A 19,075-nucleotide genomic window follows, 5' to 3' on the forward strand; every position below is an offset into this window, starting at 1 on the left:
GGGGTTTTCTAGTCTGAGCCATTGCACTATCTAATTCTGCATCGATACATAGCACATTCTAGTACTATAACTTTGTAAGATCTTGATATCTGGTTGAGCAAGTTTCTTTCAATTTGTTTTTCAAAATCATCTTAGCTATTCTGGACATTTTCTCTTTCATATAAGTTTTGGTAATATCTTGTCAAGTTCCCTTGAAAATCTGATTGAATTTTTATAGAAATTGCTTAGGATTAATTTGGAAAAAATTGACATATCTAAAATATTGAGTCTTCCAATTCATGAACATGACATATCTCACTACCTATTCATTCTGTTTTCTTTTTATATTCTTCATTTATTTATTCAACAAGTATCTATTGCCAAAACTGCCAATTAGGGGTAAAGAAGTGAACAAAATCTCATTGAACTTACATTCTGGCTAGGGTAATATAGACAATACACAAATAAATATATATTATTTTAGATGCCTCTGATTACCTCTTAAAATCTCATTTCTTTCCATCCTTTTCTTCACATACCATTCTGCCCTCCTCGAACAAACTAAATAATCTTCTGCTTCAGGACCTTAGCACTTGATTTGATATCACATCAGATGCTTTTCCCTTCATCTCAGCTCAAGTGAGGAAAAAATAGGGTAATGGAGGTATAGAGCAACAGAAACTACATCTGGCATTTTCACTGTAAGCATCTTTGCCATAGATACTTTTGCTACATTTTTTTCCCGCATAACTAATTGGCTGTAAGGTCATAAAAATTTCAGAAATAACTGGTTGACAGTTTGGTTTCATTTCTTCATTGACTCAGTACTCACATTTTTCTATTACATAAAATTGTTGCCTTCATAATGATTTATACAGTGGTACACTTTGAGCCTACATTTCCCACAGAATTTTGGAATGTCTGTCAATGGGCATGTGACAATATGCTCAGAATAAACAACACTGTAGGAAACTTTCACAATGCAGTACAAAGCTCAGTTACAGATATGCATCCCAGTATTTGGAAACTGATACTTCTCTTAATGATGGAGGAAATTCTAGTGGAAAAAGAAAAAAATGCCATGCTGAACAAGGAGAAAAATCAACAAGTAAAAATAAAATGTATAATACTATGAGCAAAAGACTTTGAAGACAAGTGCTTGGCTATAATTCACAAAATAAAATCAGTTACTTGTAGAGTATTGCCATGAATCTGCACTACACATTTTGAATGTATTCAAATATTTTTGAATTTCCTGATAAAGTCCTTTGAATTTTGCTATTCATTTTTCATGTTTCATTATGTCCTTTTTAATGAATATCCCTCTTTTATTTTTCATGATTTTATCTTTCATGGCAGAGTTGCCTTATGCATGGTCAGTTAGTCAAGCTGAAAAATGTTTGTAGTGAAAATGCTTGCGGCAAATATGCTTACTGAGCAACAACCTAGCATGAGCAGAAATATGCCATCTTATATGGGGTGGCCAGTGAGAGCCTCATTGACAAGCTGAAACATAAGTAGATGTCACATGAGGTGAAGGAATAATCCATGGAGCTTAGGCTGAGAAGACCTCAGGCCAAAGGCTGAGGCAGGATGTGTGGGATCTTTCAAGGAATGGCAAGGGGACTACTGGCTGGGGAGCTAAAGGCGGCGAGTGGAAAGTGATTTTTAAGGTCATGAAGACCTCATAGGCCATGATAAAAATTTTAGATTCTTGTCTCAGTAAGAGGAAAAGACACTGGAGAGTTTTGAGCTGGGGAATGATATAATCTCAGTTAAGTTTTTAAAGGATTGCTCTGTAAGCCACATGGAGAGTAGACTTCAGGAGGTGGGATGAGAGATCAGTAAGGAGGCTGTTGTAATGACCTAGGCAAGGGTGTTGCTAGACTGGACTGAGCTGGTAGCAGTGCAGGTGTTCAGAAATCGGCAGATTCTGGAAACACACATATAACACACCAACATGTATGTAAGTGTATATTTCATGTGTTTTGCTTATTTACAAATAAATAATTTAAATTACATACATATATATAAAATATAAAAATATATATAACATAGAAATGTATTTATATAGATAAACAGAATATATAATATATAAATATGAATGTGTCATATGTGCAAATACATAAAAATTATAAATAAAATATACAGAATATGACAATTACATATAATTAAATATGATATAACCATCCCTTAGGATAATGTACTGCTTAAAATATGACTTATTTTACAAGAGAATAAAAATGATTATAAATGACAAAAAAAAACTTAGAAATGGACATTGTTAATGATTTGATAGGAGAGTACTATGATACGATTAGACAAGGAAACTAAGTTATTTTGTGATACATAACATTTTAACAGTTAGAACTAGAGTGTTATATACCAAACAAGTAAGCCTAATTAGTCAACAAGACTTTGTTCATGATTTAAGTATTGGGGAAGTCTGTTAAAACCTTAGAAGCTTTAAAGTACATGCCTAAATCAGGGACTGCCGTCAGGAGGCGGCAACTGGCGCCCAAACGGGGACATGAGAGAAGAGAAATGAAACAGAAGAAGCCCCAACGTGAGTTTTGCACCGGCGTGCCTTTTTCCCGCTGCTGAGTTGTGTGTATGGGTAATATATCGCAGGGTACGGGTAATATATCGCAGGGTACCGGTAATATAAAGAGCACAAAGGACTATCACCCTTAAGTATGTTTGTTGAGATGGCTCCTAAGGTGGGAGGAGCAAAAGTCAGCGAGGGCAAACTTTTGGAGCTTTTAAAGGTAATTAAAGAACATTGCTCCTAATTCCCTATGTTAGGGACTTTAGATTTGCAGACATGGGGAAAAGTAGGACAGGAGTTAAAACTTTTGCCTGCTAAAGAAAAACCAATTCCCATTGCTATATGGTCTACTTGGACTCTTATTCGCTCTGTTCTGTAACTTTTACAAACCCCAGTGTCTCAGGTAAAAATTGAAAACAGGGTGGGCCCAAGTGGAACTTCAAACTAAGTTAAGTTTTTTGGTTTAATTAAGATAGACATGTCTTTAAAATTATCAGCATTAAATGTAAAACTTACTCTACTGAGGTTTGCTGAAGGTCAAATAAATTCATATTATCTCTGTTGAAATGTGTTAACAAAAAGATGACTAAACTGATAGTTAATTATTTGTCTCAAAGTTTTCGTGGGTAATTGTTGAGATAACTTTCAAAATCTTTGGTAACTCGAAACTTTAAAGTTTTGCTTAAATAATAAATGAAAAAAAATTTGTTGAACATCTAGGTCTTTTCCAAATGGGATAAAGTGCTAAAACATTGATTACTGGACATAGGTTTATGCTTTTTTTTTTTTAATGTCACAGAGTCTGTGCTTTAACCAGTAGTAATAGCAGGTCAAACAAAGTTGCATACTTATGTATAAATTAAGTGATTCTTGGGTAAGGCAGTATGATATCAAAAGATTCTTTTTTTAAAAATCATTTTTTAATTTATTTTCAGCATAACAGTATTCATTGTTTTTGTACCACACCCAGTGCTCCATGCAATCCGTGCCCTCTCTAATACCCACCACCTGTTTATGCTTTTAACTTACTACAAAGAACTAAGGATATTTAAGTCTATTGGTAAACATGTTTTATGCTTAACTGATTCACAAATTTGCCATTCAAGAATTCTGGTGTAACAGTTCACAATTGGTTACTCCTTGGTCTTCACTGAAAATTAAAATTTCTAAAGAGTGAAAAATTCTACCAACTGTAAGTCTGATGGAAATAAGGGACACAACTCTCTATGTAAAAAAGTAGGAGATATATAAAAAAATGAAAAATGGAAATACATTTTTGTTAAAGGTAAAAAAGGTAATTTTGTCCTAAATGAGGTGGTTGTATTAAAAAAAATGGCTTAGGATAAAATCTAAATGCAAAAAAAAGTTGTAAAAAGTTTGTAAAGAAAAATCTTTGAAAACAAATTTTAGGTGTGGTCAAGATAAACTAAAATTAAAATAAATAAATTTTAAAGACACTGGTATAAAATAAAAAGTCGGTTTTCACTCTGTTCAAAAGACAAAGTATTCTCAATTTTTGGTCTCTTCTTAATAATAAAATGCAAATAGTTGTTTTCTCTCTGCCTGCCTAGAAAAACCAGTTTCTGTGTCTTACCGTTATCAGGTCTTTATATTATCAGTCTTGCTGCCTCCTGACGTGTATAGGAGAAAAATGAGGTATAAACAAGTCAGCTGCAAGAGAATGGGCGCAGGGGGCGAGAGTCTTTTCTACATTTCTATAAATTATATAATATGTAATATGTAAATGTATAAACTTTTAAAAATATTATATTTATATAATACATAATTATGTAAAAATAACACATAAAGTTATAAAACTGTATTTTATACATATAAACATACATATATAGCTTATTTATTATACATAAATATGTAATATTTCATATATAGCATTGTAGTATAATATATAGTTTTATACATATAAGTATGTAATATGTTATATATAGTATATAAATAAATAAATATATATATATATATATATATATAGATATATATATATATATATATATATCTAGAGCTCCCCAATATTCCTGGCCATTTGGAAGGCCACACACAGGTCTAAGATACCCAGGGCTGGGCACAGGCTCAGGAAAGACCTAAGATAGCCCTCACCTGTCACCTCTGCCTAACCAGGAGGCTCTGTGCAAGCAGGAAGTGACAGCGAGGATGCAATTGTCAACTGTCTAGTTGTGCATTGAAGGCATGCATCAACACAGGCATTTCTAGCCCCTTGGCAAATACTGGGAGACTTATCACTTCCAGCTCTTTAGGGAAATCTCTTTCCAGTCATTAATTCACCACTAAACTGAGCTCAAACTTCAGAGGTCACACAGCAAAATACACAGACTTTACAGAATTAGTTCAGAAAAAAAGTACTAAATAAACAACAAAAACCAACAGGAATAACAACAAAGAGCAATGACAACAAATTTTGGGAAAATAATCTGATAATCTGATCTCCAGAGTTATCACATATTATTTAAGATATTAGGTTTTTAAGAAAAAATTACTTGACATGCAAAACAAGCAACAAAGTATGGCTCCATACTCAGAAAACATAGAAACTGTATGTGAGGAAGACCAGACACTGGAATTACTAGACAAAAGACTTTAAATCAGCTATTTTAAACGTGTTTAACAAAGCTGCATAAGACGTTAGAAAAGATTTCTCATCAGATAGCAAACATCAACAAATAAATAGAAATTATTTAAAAAGGACCAAATATAAATTCTGAGAATAAAAAGCATAATATTTGAAGAAAAAAAAAGAGAAAAGTACAATATTTAAAACAAAAAACAATGAAAAAAAGTGGATGGACTCTGGAAACACATTGCTTGTGTACTTATCTATACATATCCATATATATGTACATATACAGCCAATTTTCACTATTCAAAGTAGATACGTTCTATAAAGTCACCCCAAACACAGAATTTGCTAACTTTGAACCATTGGTTCTAGAGGAAGTATAGGGTTATGTTCCTGTGAACCTCTGGCCACAACATACTAATCAATACATACCCTTTTTTGTGAGTATTTTTGTGAATGCTTCTATTTAAAGAGATCTTATTTAATGTATACGTTAATTCATAAATGTTGAACTCATAGCCAACAGCACTAGAATGCATGCCTGAATAAAGCTTATCTAACACACAGATTTTCTCCATAGAGCACATCACAACCTTGTTGTGCTTAGGAACATGACATAGCACATCAGCACTACTACTATTTTAAACAACACAATCACCAATGAAAGCACTGAATAAATGTCCCATCAGTGACTTGAATGATCCACTGCTCTGCCCATGTCTATGAGTGACCGTGAAAGTGCCATGAGTATCTATTTGGGGGTTAAAAAGATAACTTTAAGCAAGTGGGTGAGTTCACAGATATGGACTCCATGAATAATGAAGACTATGCATGTATTTTTTTTCATTCTTTTTAAAATTAGTGCTTTTTAAAATTAGATAATGCATAGTTTCTCATAGGAAATAATTTATCATTATTTGCTAGTCTACCATTTGGATTTATATTTCCTCTTTGCCCCAAGTGGGAAGAAATGTACATTCTCTATTTTTTGGACATGGAGTTGAATATGAATTAATCATATCCACCTTGTTAAATGTATTAATTGGGCCTCCTCGTTTTATGCACTTGACCTCTCATAGACTGAGGTGGTAAAAATAAAGTTGCTACTAGGAGTGGTTGCTATCTATTTTCCATTGTATCTCCCATAATTACTACTGGCTTAAAACTTTTTGGTCTGAATTACATTTCTTTTGATATTCAGACCATGACTCCCTGGTTTCTTTTTGTTGATGTATGCTGAATATACTTTTGCCTATACATTTATTTTCAATATTTGTAAAGTATCTTTTTCCATAAGTCTTCTGTATAGGATTAAAAGTTGGAGTTTAGGGGCACTTGGCTGGCTCAGTCTTTTGGGCATCTGCCTTTGGCTCAGGTCACGATCCCAGGGTCCTGGGATGGAGCCTCACATCAGGTTCCTTGCTCAGCAGGGAGCCTGCTTCTTCCTCTGCCTATTCCTCCCCCTGCTTGTGGTCTCTCTCTCTCTGACAAATAAATTAGAAGATCTAAAAAAAAAGTTGGAGTTTACTCTGTAATTAAATCTCAAAATCTTTATTTTAATAAGTGAGTTATGTCCATTTACTTTTATAGATAGGACCAAAATGCATGGTCTTGTTGTGTCATACTAATTTTTATTACATATTCTAGTATGTCTTGGATATTGAAAATGTCAACACTCTGTATTCTGACTTCTATGCATTTATGTGCATTTATGTGCATGTATGTACTTCTAATAGGACGGTTTGCATTTCTGTTCCAGTGGTTATATTTGGGTACATGACTATCTAGCTAGACTAAACCTCTCAGTCTTCCCTGGGGCTAGCCTTGTGATGAAGCTCTCGACAATTGCCTCAGAGCTGAAGAAATGTGAGCCACTTCTGGGTCTTTCCCTTTTAAAAGAAATGAATGGTTGAATTGTACTCATTTCTCATATTTTCACTGGTTAGGAGTAAGTGTGTACTTCTGATATTTAGAAATGTTTTTATTTTTGATCTAGTGATTACTCTTAGAATTACTTTTATATACTCCCTCTTTAGATAGTACCCATTAATTTCTTACCCCCCAAATTGATAAATTTAGCATGTGTCCTATTTCTTTGTCCACTCTTTCCTTTCCCACCCAAGTTTAGATCATAATGTTATTTTTTTATTTTTGATGTCAAATAGTTTTTTTTTTTTATTTTAATTCCAGGATAGTTAACATACACTGTTACATTAGTTTCAGGTGTACAATATAGTGATTCAACAATTCCATACATTATTCAGTGCTCATCATGATACATGTACTTGTAATCCCCTTCACCTAATTTACCCATCTCCCCCACGCACCTCCTCTTTGGTAACTATCAGTTTGTTCTCTGTTTTTAAGAGTCAGTTTTTGATTTGTCTCTTTTTTTCTTTGCTCATTTGTTTTGTTTAAATTCCACAAATGAGTGAAATCATATGGCATTTGTCTTTGATTTTTTAAAAAATATTTTATTTATTTATTTGACGGATAGAGATCACAAGTAGGAAGAGAGGCAGGCAGAGAGAGGGAGGAAGCAGTCTCCCTGCTGAGCAGAGAGCCCGATGTGGGGCTTGATCCCAGGACCTTGAGACCATGACTTGAGCCGAAGGCAGAGGCTTAACCCACTGAGCCACCCAGGCGCCCTTGTCTTTGATTTATTTCACTGAGTATTATACTCTCTAGATCCATCATGATGTTACCTTTATATGTATCTTTCAGCTCTTAAATGTGCTTGATATCCCTCCTTGATTTGTCCAAATAACATGCCGTGAGTCCAACAGACAATGATCTTGCTCCACCACCCATATTTCCCCCTTCCTCACACATTTTTTTATTATACCTTTTCTATATTGTCAGTGCATGTATGTTTAATATCCCACTCTGTGACCTCATCCCCACTTTTATTTTAATCCTTTTTGCCAAAATTTTTCCAGTCTTATCTTGGTTTGCTGAGGTGGATCCTCAAGTGGTTTTCTCAATAATTATTCATAGGAACAACAGTCCCAGAATTTTCCTGTTCAAAAGTATTTGGTTTTATTTTTTATATGTGAAAAATAATTTACTTGCTATTTCTAGAAGCATCTTGTAGATTTTTCTCCACTTTCTTGTAACATTAGGTGTTTGTTACTAAAGAAAATTCTATAGCAAGATCCCCCTCCCTTGAAAATGACTTAACATTTTTTATCTAGGTTGCCCATTCCATTTTTCTCTTTATCTTTAAAGTCCAGTAAATTTGTTGGAATATATATCAGGGTTGACAGTTTGGAGTCAATTTTTCTGCTGTAGGGCAGAAATATATGTACTTAAGTATAGTCAGTTTTTTGTTCTATTTCAGAAACTTTTTTTCTTGAATTTATATCAAAGCGCTTCTATTATTTTGATTTTCTTCTTTAGGAAATATGCTGACTTGTTGACTATCTTCCATTGATTATTTTCTTTCTAATTTTTCTTAATTTTTCTAAACTTCCTGGTTCATCTTTTATAAATTGCCCTTAAATAATCTCTTTTATCCCTTCTAAATTTGTCATCATTTTTCCAATGGGTTTTTTTTTTTTCTATTTCATACTTAAGTTCTGGCTGTTATAAACATGGGTTATAGCTTCAGCTTTTCAAGGCAAACCCCTAAATTCCTGGACATACACTTGTGATTTCTGAAATCTACTTTTCCTTGACCCTTGTGACACTCCCCCCTTCTCTGTCAGCTCCTGATTTCAGCTACCTTTTGTGTTTTCTTTATTGTGAATGAGAAAACCTCACGTAAGTAGGTAAAAATATACTGTAAATGACTAGCATAAATGTAGGTTGTTTTTGTTGCTATTTTTGTTTCAGTGTGGTGATGTGTTGGTAGCCAGAGATTTAGCACTACAAAGGTAGAATAAAGACTTTAAAATATTTGAAGCTTACTGACATGTTAAGCTTATTTTCTTTTCTGTTTGAAGGAAGAAAGAGAAGACATATACATAAAAAAAGCAATCTCCAAAAAGGTAAAAGTCTGAGAATTCACGTCTGTGTACTTACTGCAACCCTGGTTTTCCTGCCAAACCCATCTTTCCTGTACCCCAGAAATCTCCAATGAACTTCATAAATAATGATTGTTTAGAGTACAGACTAAGTTGTTCTAACAATGAGAGCCCGAAATACAGTGCTTTAAACCATATCATTTATTTCTCTTTCATCAAACAATCCAGAAATGGAAGGAAGAGACTGCCTTCCTCAACACATGGTTTCCGTCCCTGGATTCAGAAGAGCTAGTGTGGTTGCCATTGTCTCCCAGCCAGTGGGAATGAGAAAAATGGCCAGGGAAATCACCTATTGATTTCTTTTAATGGAAAGATCCAAGGTCTTTTGCTCACATCCTGTTGCCCAAAGCTTGATATTATGTCCAGAGCTAGCTGCCATTGAGGCCAGGAACTATAAACTGTAGTGAGGCAGCCATGGGTTTAGCTGTAAGTCTATTCCTATGGAAGAAAGAGTGATTGTGGGGGACAAATAGCAATCTGCATACTTGCCTTACATGTTTTTATCCAAAGTCACTGACTTCTTCATATTTGGAGGAAAACTCTAACTCATATCGGCTCAAACCTGGCCTCTTGTCACCTAAGACCCTTGGCAAGAATAGCAGCTGGAACCTGGATAAAGCACGGAGCTACATGGCCAGAGACAAGCTAACCCTGAATGGGAAATGAGGGACCAGGAGAAAATGTTAGAAAGATTTGTTGTAACTAATGAACACAGCCCTCAACAGAACAAGGAGAAACAGAGGGAACTCGAATTAATTAAGCAGAAGCTAGAGTCCTGGTGTCACCTCAGATCTAAGCCTGGGACACAGTTATTTAAAGTAAACTCAGACAGAGCATACTGTGTCTTGTGCAGTAGACAATGAAAAAGATCAGTGATGCTTCATTCTCTGCACCTGATTCTGCAATTGTTATTTCCATTGTGTTCCTTCTTTTCTTTGTCCTCTTTGCCTCCTTTCTTTTCCCCTTCCTTCTCCCATTCTACTTGTTCTTCTTATAGACTTTCTTTCTTTTTGTTCATTCTTTAACATCACATCATATGAAATACTGTTACTAAGTTTATGAGACACTCTGAGTTGGCTGGGCTTTTTCTTGTGGAGTCAAAATATATATGGGGATGTATTTTGTTTCCTTTCCATTTATTCAGATTATTTCTGTCATTTTATCATTTATATACATGCTCTCACACACACACACACATACAATGAGCTCCTCCCATTTTATATATGTGTATTACATATATTTCTGTAAATAACATAAATAAAATTTAAACATATTGTATAAATAAATACACACATATATTTCTAGCATCTCTATCATTTTATCTTCATATTTGCCTGTATCATCTTAGTTATTTCTTAGCTTATACTTACCCAGGTCCAAGATTTTGTTCCTCTGAGTTTTTGTGAAACCTGTCTTACCTGTTTTGTTAAAATGTTGAAATTGGTAGTTTAAACACAAGTTGATTTTGTTCCTTCTAACTCCTTATCAAAACTGTTCTCTGAAATAGTTCTTTTTCTGCCCCAAGATGAAGTCTTAGGTAAGCCCTGGAGCTGTGCTAATCCCTTTTTGACAGCAGTGATATTCTCATTCAATATTAAGAAGCCTGAGCTGATACGCAGTAAGGAAGTTGGGTTAGACTAGCCTCTTCTCTTATCCACACTCTTGTCTAACCCTCCTCAGTATCAGTGCTTTTAGCTAGTTCAAGTTGTGGAAGAGGGAGAGAAGGGCATAAGGAGCAGGAATAGCCCTCTTAAGGGCTATGTCCTTCATGTCTCCAACATATGGAGAATGCATGAGCCATGTTTGTGGGCTCTTTAAAAAAGAACCCCTCTTTAGAAAGAATCTCTCCACTGAAGTTCCTCTAACGCAGGAGTTCCAGCTGATTGCCTACCACTTCCCCCTTAGGGGAGGTCCACATACCTGCCAGGGTCATGTCGTCCATTCAAATCATCTTTCTTTACAGAATATCTTTCAAGAAAAGCTAACTGAGCTCCTCCCTTCCCCAGAGAAGCCCATGAGAATCATGCCTTCTCATGATCCCAGTGGGTGTATAGCTGGTTCCCCAAACTGTCACCATCTCTAGATTTGACTGTATTTGCTATGCTGTAATTTTTGTGCCTGTGACACATTTTGTAAATTTTGTGCCTGTGATTCCATAACTGGAAGCCTGTATCTCCCACTCTCCTTCACCCATTTTGCTCATTTCCCACCTCCTCTTCTCTGGTATCAGTTTGTTCTCTGTATTTACTGACCTGTTTCTGCTTTTTGTTTGTTTGTTTATTCAACTGTGCAGTATCTTACATTTCACATATAAGTGGAATTAAATAGTGTTTGTCTTTCTTTATCTGACTTATTTCATTTAGCATAACACCTTCTAAGTCCATCGAGGTTGTCACAAATGGCAAGAACTTATCCTTTTTATGGTTGAGTAATATTCCATCATGCGTGAGCACGCATGCATGCATGCAAACACACACACACACACACACACACCCCACATCTTCTTTATCCATTCATCTATCAATGAACACTTCAATTGCTTCCATATTTTGGCTATTGCAAATAATACTGCAATAAACATAGGAACATAAATCTTTTTGAATTAGTATTTTGTTTTCTTTGGGTGAATACCCAGTAGTAGATTTATTGGATTGTATGGTATTTCTATTTTTAACTTTTTGAGGAAGCTCCATATTATTTTCCACAGTGGCTGCACTGTTTACATTCCCACCAACAGTGCGCAAGGGTTGCTTTTTTTTCCACATCCTCACCAACACTTTTTATTTCTTATCCTTTTGGTTTGGATTTGAATTTCCCTGATGATTAGTGATGTTGAATATCTTTCCATGTGTCTGTTGGCCATTTGTAGGTTTTCTTTAGAAAAAATGTTCGCATCCTCTACCCGTTTTCAACCAAATTTTAAAACATTGAGTTGTATAAGTTCTTTATGTATTTTGGATGTTTGCCCCTTATTGGATATATCATTTGTGAATATCTTCTCTCATTCAGTAGGTTGCCTTTTTATTTTGTTGATGTTTCTCCTTCACTGTGCAAAAGTTTCTATTTTGGTGTAGACCCAATAGCTTATTTTGCTTTTATTTCCCTTGCCTGAGGAGCCAGGTCCCGAAAAAAATGTTCCTGAGGCTGGTGGCAAAGATATTAGTGCCTGTCTTTTCTTCTAGGAATTTTATGCTTTCAGGTCTCACATTTAGGTCTTTAATCCATTTTGAGTTTACTTTTGAAAATACTGTAAGAAAGTGGTCCAGTTCCATTCCTTTGCACGTAACTGTCCAGTTTTCCCAGCATCATGTCTTGAAGAGACTTTTACTCATTGTATATTCTTTCCTTCTTTGTCGTAAGTTAATTTAGCATAAGTGTGAGTTTATTTCTGGGCTCTCTATTCTGTTCCATCGATCTGTGTTGTCTGTTTCTTTGCCAATATCACACTGTTTGCAATTATTATAGCTTTGTAATAGATTTTGAAACCTGGGAATGTGATGTCTCCAACTCTGTTGTTGTTTTGCAAGATTGCTTTGGCTATTTGGGGTCTTTTGTGGTTCCATATAAATTCTAGTATTATTTGTTCCAGTTCTATGAAAAGTATTGTTGGTATTTTCATAGAGATTGATTTTTATCCTTCATTCTGTTGATGTGGTATATCATACTGATTGATTGGCAAATGCTGAATCATCCTTGCATTTCTAAAATAAATTCCACTTGGTCATGGTGAGTGATCCTTTTAATGTATTGTTGAATGCAGTTTGCTAGTATTTTGTTAAGGATTTTTGCATCTTTGTTCATCAGGGATACTGGCCTGTAGTTGTCTTTCTTTCCTTTTCTTTTTTTTTCTTCTTCTTCTCCTTCTTTTCTTTCTTCTCCTCCTTCTCCTCCTTCCCCTCCTCCTCTTCCTACTCCTCCTCCACCTTCTTCTTCTTCATCTTTGTCTTTGTCTTTGTCTGGTTTTGGTATTAGGGTAATGCTGGTTTTATACAATGGCTCTGGAAGCTTTCCTTCCTCTTCTATTTTTTTTAAATAGTTTGAGAAGAACAGGCATTAACTCTTCTCCAAATGTTTGGTAGAATTCCCCTGCGACTCCATCTAGTCCTGGATTTTTGTTGTTTGTTGGGAATTTTTTGATTGTCAATTTAATTCCATTACTAATAATTGGTCTGTTTGGATTTTCTATTTCTTCCTAATTCAATTTTGGATGATTGTATGTTTCTAGGAATTTATCCATTTCTTGTAGGTTGTCCAATGTGATAGCATATATTTTTTCATAGCAGTCTCTATATTCCTTTGCACTTCTGTGGTGTTGGTTCTTATTTTCCCTCTCTTTCATTCCTGATTTTGTTTCCTCTCTCCTTTTTTCTTGATGAGTCTGGCTAAAGATTTATTAATTTTGTTTATCTTTTCAAAGAACTAGCTCTTTGCTTCATTGGTATTTTCTTTTATTTTCTTTTGGTTTCTATTTCATTTAATTTTGGTCTGATCTTTATATTTCTTTCCTTCTACTAAACTTGGGCTTTATTTATTCTTTTTCTAGTTCCATTAGGTGTAAGGTTAGATCATGTATTTGAGATATTTCTTGTTTCCTGAGGTATTCTTGTATCACTATAAATTTCCCTCTTAAAATTGCTTTTGCTGTGTCCCAAGGATTCTGGACTGTTGTTGTGTTTTCATTTTCATTTGTTTCTATATGTTTTCCTTTTATTTCTCCTTTGAGTTCCTCATTTACTCATTGGCTGTTTAGTAACATGTCAGCAGCATCATTTTTATATTTTTGTTTTCTCAGTGAGAAGGAGAGGCAGACATAGAATCCAAACTCTGATTAACAGAGCCCTATGGAACAGAGGCAAACGAAAAGGTAAAAAGAAAAAAAAATTAATTTAAAAAAAGCATACATTTTCCATTTTCAGTAACTAAACATCTAAATTCTCATGCTTTATTCTATGCTTTTAGTAACAAACCTTCTTCCCTATTGCTTTATGTAGCTGTACTATTGAGAAATATATCAGATTTAGTCAATTTCCAAAAGGTGACAGGGAGAGAAAGATGATAATACCACAAAAAAATAATTCTGTGATGAATCTGCAACCAGAAACTAGGGCCCTTGGTGACAATGCAGTGCTCCCTCCACTGAATGGATAACTTTCAGGACTGGAATAGTTTTAGACATGAAACACTGTGTAATTCATAGGTGATGTACCTGTCCTTCCTCATGTCCCATGACCTTGAGGTAATCATGTGGACTGGAGGGTGTCAATTTACCTCTTCTGCCTCAGTTTACTCATCTATAAAGTAAGATAAATAAAAATAGCTTGACTGTCCTCCACAGCCCATCTCAGCCTCATATAGAGCTTCGTATCCTGTGGTTTTGATGAAAGGAGAATCTAGCTCACACACTAGTCCCAAGAGGATTTAAACAGAGAGAAACTGAGAGCAAGAGAATGTATGTTTGCCAATAATGGTTACTGCTCAACAGACTCAGATTATGACCAGGGCTAGCTGGGGTATAAATTTGGCCACCTCATGAGAAAGGAGAGGACAGAGTAAGCAAGGAGAAAGCAGAGAGGGCACAGGTATCTTCTCATGGGACAGTGGGCCTTGACCCTTGCAGGAAAAGAGAGGGGTGGCAGTAAGGAGGGAGGAAAGGTGAGAGAGTGAACCAGGACTGGCTAGTTTTCCTGGGTATACCTATCACTTCAGCACCATGAGTGACAGGAGAGGGGTGTTCCACAGAAAGCCACACTTACATGGATGACTTTTACAGCTGGCAATCATACTAACTACCCTACTTGGCACAGTCATGTTCTTTGGGACTCATCAGTGCAGAGCAATTTTTTTAAAAAGCTTCATCTATTTATTTGTAGTCTACATGTTCCCTATTTTACATGTCTTAAGTCTTTAGCACTAATAGCCATGCTGGTGATTCTTTTATGCAGGTTTGGGAAACCCTTCTCTCAGTATACCTTCATAATATCTTGATAAACTTCGTAAGGTAATACTTTGTAGGGTAGAACATGCTTGACCTTGGGATGTGATTCCTCTCAGAATAGGACTCATCAATAAACATCTCATGGGTCCATTTTTATCTTGATGAGATTTTAAAAACCCTTTGGCTAATTGTTATAGCAAAGGCCCCACAAATGAAGGCTTTTTGTGATTGGTTGAAGAAAAAAAAACCTTTCCAGCCTCATCTGATCATAATCTATTTAAAGAAAAGATGAGTTATAGTTGAGTATTTGGAGATTTTTCTCCTGGGATCTGAACTATCCAAATTAGTACCCCAGGATGCCAGCCATGGGCACAGACCTTTAGATAGAAAAAGCATCAAGTGTGTGTCTCTGACCCCAACATTCAAGAACATTTGAATAATGACAGACCCAAACATGCACATGGACATGACTCACTCTTTCTTTGGACACAGTCAAAACATAAATCAGATACTATATTCTTCTGGGACGTATTTAAAGTCAACCCTTTGGGCTATCTCTAACCCTGTGCCTTTTAGAACTTGGACATCAGTTTCTATAAGTTCCCCTTCATTGAGTTAGTTTTGACCTCCTTGCTCGTTTTTGCCACCACTTTCAGCACAAATATCTTCTTTCAGGTTTAGGGTTTTGGGAAGCTATCTGACCTGTAGAATCCCCCATGAAGTCTCCCTTGAAACCTTGTATTACTGCTCTGTCTCTTTACTAAAGGAAATCTTCAGCATCTTCATTTAATCTGTATTTCTTTTCTGTGAGCATTGATTTTCTCATCTGTAAAGTGGGGATAGTATTAGTTCCTGTTTGATAATTTGTTCTAAGGATGAAGTAAGTTAATAGAGGCAAGGTCTAAGGATAGTTCTTGACAGAAAAGAAGCACCTAGTAGATGTCTAATTTCACTATTTTTCTCACCAAGTTGCTTCAGAAATCTACAAAACACTGTTTCAAATTTATTTGGAGATAATAGTAAAATAAATATAGGATGAATCTCAGTTAAGTATCATCTTTGTAACTAAGTCTAGGCCAGGGTTCAGCAAACTATGGCCCATAGGACAAATCCAGCCAATTGGCTGTTTGTAAGTAAAGTTTTATTGGAATACAGCCACATCTTTCATTTCCATATTATCTACAGATGCTTTCATAATACAACAGCAGATTTGAATAGTCACAACAGCAATTAGGTACCTTAAGTATTTACTATCTCTTAGTTTACAGGAAAAAGTTCCTGATTCCTGATTCATTCACACATTTGCTACATTTCTTCAAGTACTAGACAGGCTTCTGAAAAGTTACATTTGAATGGTATTTTTGTAAAACACTACCATTTGCAATGTAATGTTATAAACAAGAGACATTTTTGTTATTTTTTTTACTTTCTCAGGGAGAAAACCAGTCATCACCAGGTCTTTGAAAAGAGGCAGAAAAAGAGGTAAAAGGAAGTAAATATACTTTTAATAATTAAGTATCTAAATTCTTATTTTATACTCTGTGTTTTGAGTGATCAATCAGTTTACTTAATTGCCTTTTTGAATAAGTAACAAATGTTAGATAATCATTGGCCTTGGTTAACTTCAACAAGACAAGATGATATAATACCCATTCCAATGATTAGCCAGTTGATCTGAGAGACCCCAGGCCTTCTTGGACCTGTAGAGGGCTTCTACTACTACACTGATAACTTTTGAGGAAGGAAATATAAAGAAAAAAATATAAAAGGTATGACTTTCATGATATTTAACTGACCCTCTTCTTGCCCACATAAAGAGCCACAGGTTGCCCATCATGGGGGACCCTAGGTGGTAATACAAGACTTGTGTCCTAATTTCCAAACTTCTTTTGGTTGTGTGACTTTGGATTATCATTTGTGGGTTTTTGTTTTTGTTTTTTTGGCCTCAATTTCCTTCTCTGTAAATGGGTGGGTGGCAGGTGAATTAGACTGAGTGACCTTCTAGGCCCACTCCAGCTCTAACAGAACTAACTCTGGAAGGACCATGGCCACCCATACTTCCCATTCCATAGAGAAGCCCCAGTTTGTGTTTTTGATGAATCCCCCTCAGTTCTGCTCAGAAAGGCAGGAGCACCTGCCTCTGAAGGTGCTCCTTCATTTTAAGACTTGCAATGCCTGCTTCAGCAGAATCAGATCCCAGTGCCCCCGCCCAAGTTATGTGCAGAGGTCCCCTCCCTGAGTAATTTGCACTTCTAGCACACTCTACTCTGAGTTTCCTTTTTAGCCACAGAGAAAGCTCACATGAAGGAGAAGTGAAACAAGCAAAGAGCAAGGAGAGAAGAGAGACACTGCCCCAGCTAGGTGCCCCATTGCTATCTTGCTTTCTGTCCCTGAGCTGATTCCTCAAGACAAAACGAAAAGTTGAGAATTTTCTCTCCAGCTACATAACTTCAAAGCAAGAATACAACAGGAGGAAAATCATGGCACAATGGAGAGTTGTGGTCCACAAATTTGGAGATTCAGACACCTCCACACAAAGCTTTTAATGTAGGGTTTCGGAGAATGACGTTATCTTTGTGCTCCTAATCTGCCATGAAAGAAAGACCTAGAAAGGTAATGAGTTCATGGGGGAAAGCCCTCCCATACATTTTAAATTATAAAAGAAAGATCTCAAGATGCGTGTGATCAAAACAGGGCACAGTTGTTCAGAAAGATGGAATGAAAAAAATAATGCTTCTTTTCAGGTCCAAGAATTCCCAGAGATACACGTATAAATTTTTACCTTCCGGAACTTCCTGTGACCTGTGGAGAGGCAAAGGGGACTTTATATAGGGAGAAAATGATACAAGGTGGGTTTCATGATCTTCTGTGCTTTTTAACTGGAAAGTACCCATGGGAATAATATATTATTCAGGGGCCTGTGTTGGGGGTCTCCCAAGACCATCCCTAGGTTTGGTGATTCACTAGGAGGACTCATAGGACTCAGCATATAGTGAACTTATGGTGATATTTTATTAGACTGGAAGGGTACAAAGCAAAATCAAGGAAGGAAAAAACACATAGGACAAAGTCCAAAGGAAACCAGGTGCCACTGTCCAAGAGTTTCTCCCAATAGAGTCACACAGGACACACTCAATTCTCTAGCAATGAATTGTAGTAACATGTGAAATGCCATCTACCAGAGAAGCTGCCCCCAGCCTTGGAGTCCAGGTTTTTATCGGGGGTTAGTCACATAGGTGTCCTCTGCCTAGCACATGCCAAAATTCCAGACTCTCAGAAGGAAAGCAGGTTTTTGGCATAAACCATTTATATTGTTCATATAAACAGTTTAGGACAGTGAGACACTCTTTTAAGGTCTGGGAATGGTGATACCCAACCCCTGCCCCCCAATTGCAAGTTCCCCAATGCCAGCCAAGATCCAACCTTGCAAGCAGAACTTTCTAAATATGGCAGCCTCCAGTCTAACCCATTAGCTCTTTTCTGTACAACATCCCAGATAGGCTGGAGGAAAGATGGCATTTCCACACTTGTAGTTAATAAATATAACAGGACATCTCTCCTTTCCCCATGGAGATTGTCCCCAGGATGCCCATCTAGCACCCAATGCAAGACCAAATACTTCAATATCAGGGTGGAATATGTACACATTTGAAAAATCTGGTGACAGTCTTCACAGCCCCATTCCCCTTAACATATGTACAGCCTTGTGCCATTGGGGAGGAGCACAGAATTTAGAATTAGAGGACCCAGATTCAAGTTTCAGATACCACAAGTGTCTGTTCTATCTGGGCCAAATTACTAGTCTCTCTTACCCTGATCCTCCCATACAAAATGGGAATAATAATAAAACTTGCCTCACCATGTTATTATGAGGGGGGAAAATGAGATGACAGATATAAAATACTTCACAAATCATAACTGTTAAAGTACAGTACAAATGTTCATCTGCCATAATTGATTCCCCTCCTCCCCAAATATAGTTCTTAGGCACCAACAAG

General features: G+C 36.1%; 1 protein-coding gene across 8 annotated transcripts in view; it reads left to right on the plus strand.

Annotated features, from left to right (window-relative positions):
• Positions 1–19,075, plus strand: part of LOC116867736 (nuclear body protein SP140-like protein) — an 87,651-nt gene that overhangs the window by 55,118 nt on the left and 13,458 nt on the right. For 4 of the 8 annotated variants that reach the window (XM_032857453.1, XM_032857448.1, XM_032857450.1 and 1 more), the window contains 4 exons: positions 9,062–9,106; positions 13,935–14,006; positions 16,512–16,559; positions 17,822–17,926. In XM_032857453.1, coding sequence (XP_032713344.1) covers positions 9,062–9,106; positions 13,935–14,006; positions 16,512–16,559; positions 17,822–17,926 — 270 coding nt within the window. The remainder of the gene's footprint in view (positions 1–9,061; positions 9,107–13,934; positions 14,007–16,511; positions 16,560–17,821; positions 17,927–19,075) is intronic. The other 4 variants (XM_032857449.1, XM_032857455.1, XM_032857451.1 and 1 more) reach the window with 3 other exon arrangements.

The sequence above is a fragment of the Lontra canadensis genome, unplaced genomic scaffold, assembly GCF_010015895.1.
Source record: "Lontra canadensis isolate GAN:19392208 unplaced genomic scaffold, GSC_riverotter_1.0 scaffold13, whole genome shotgun sequence".
Lineage (NCBI taxonomy): Eukaryota > Metazoa > Chordata > Mammalia > Carnivora > Mustelidae > Lontra > Lontra canadensis.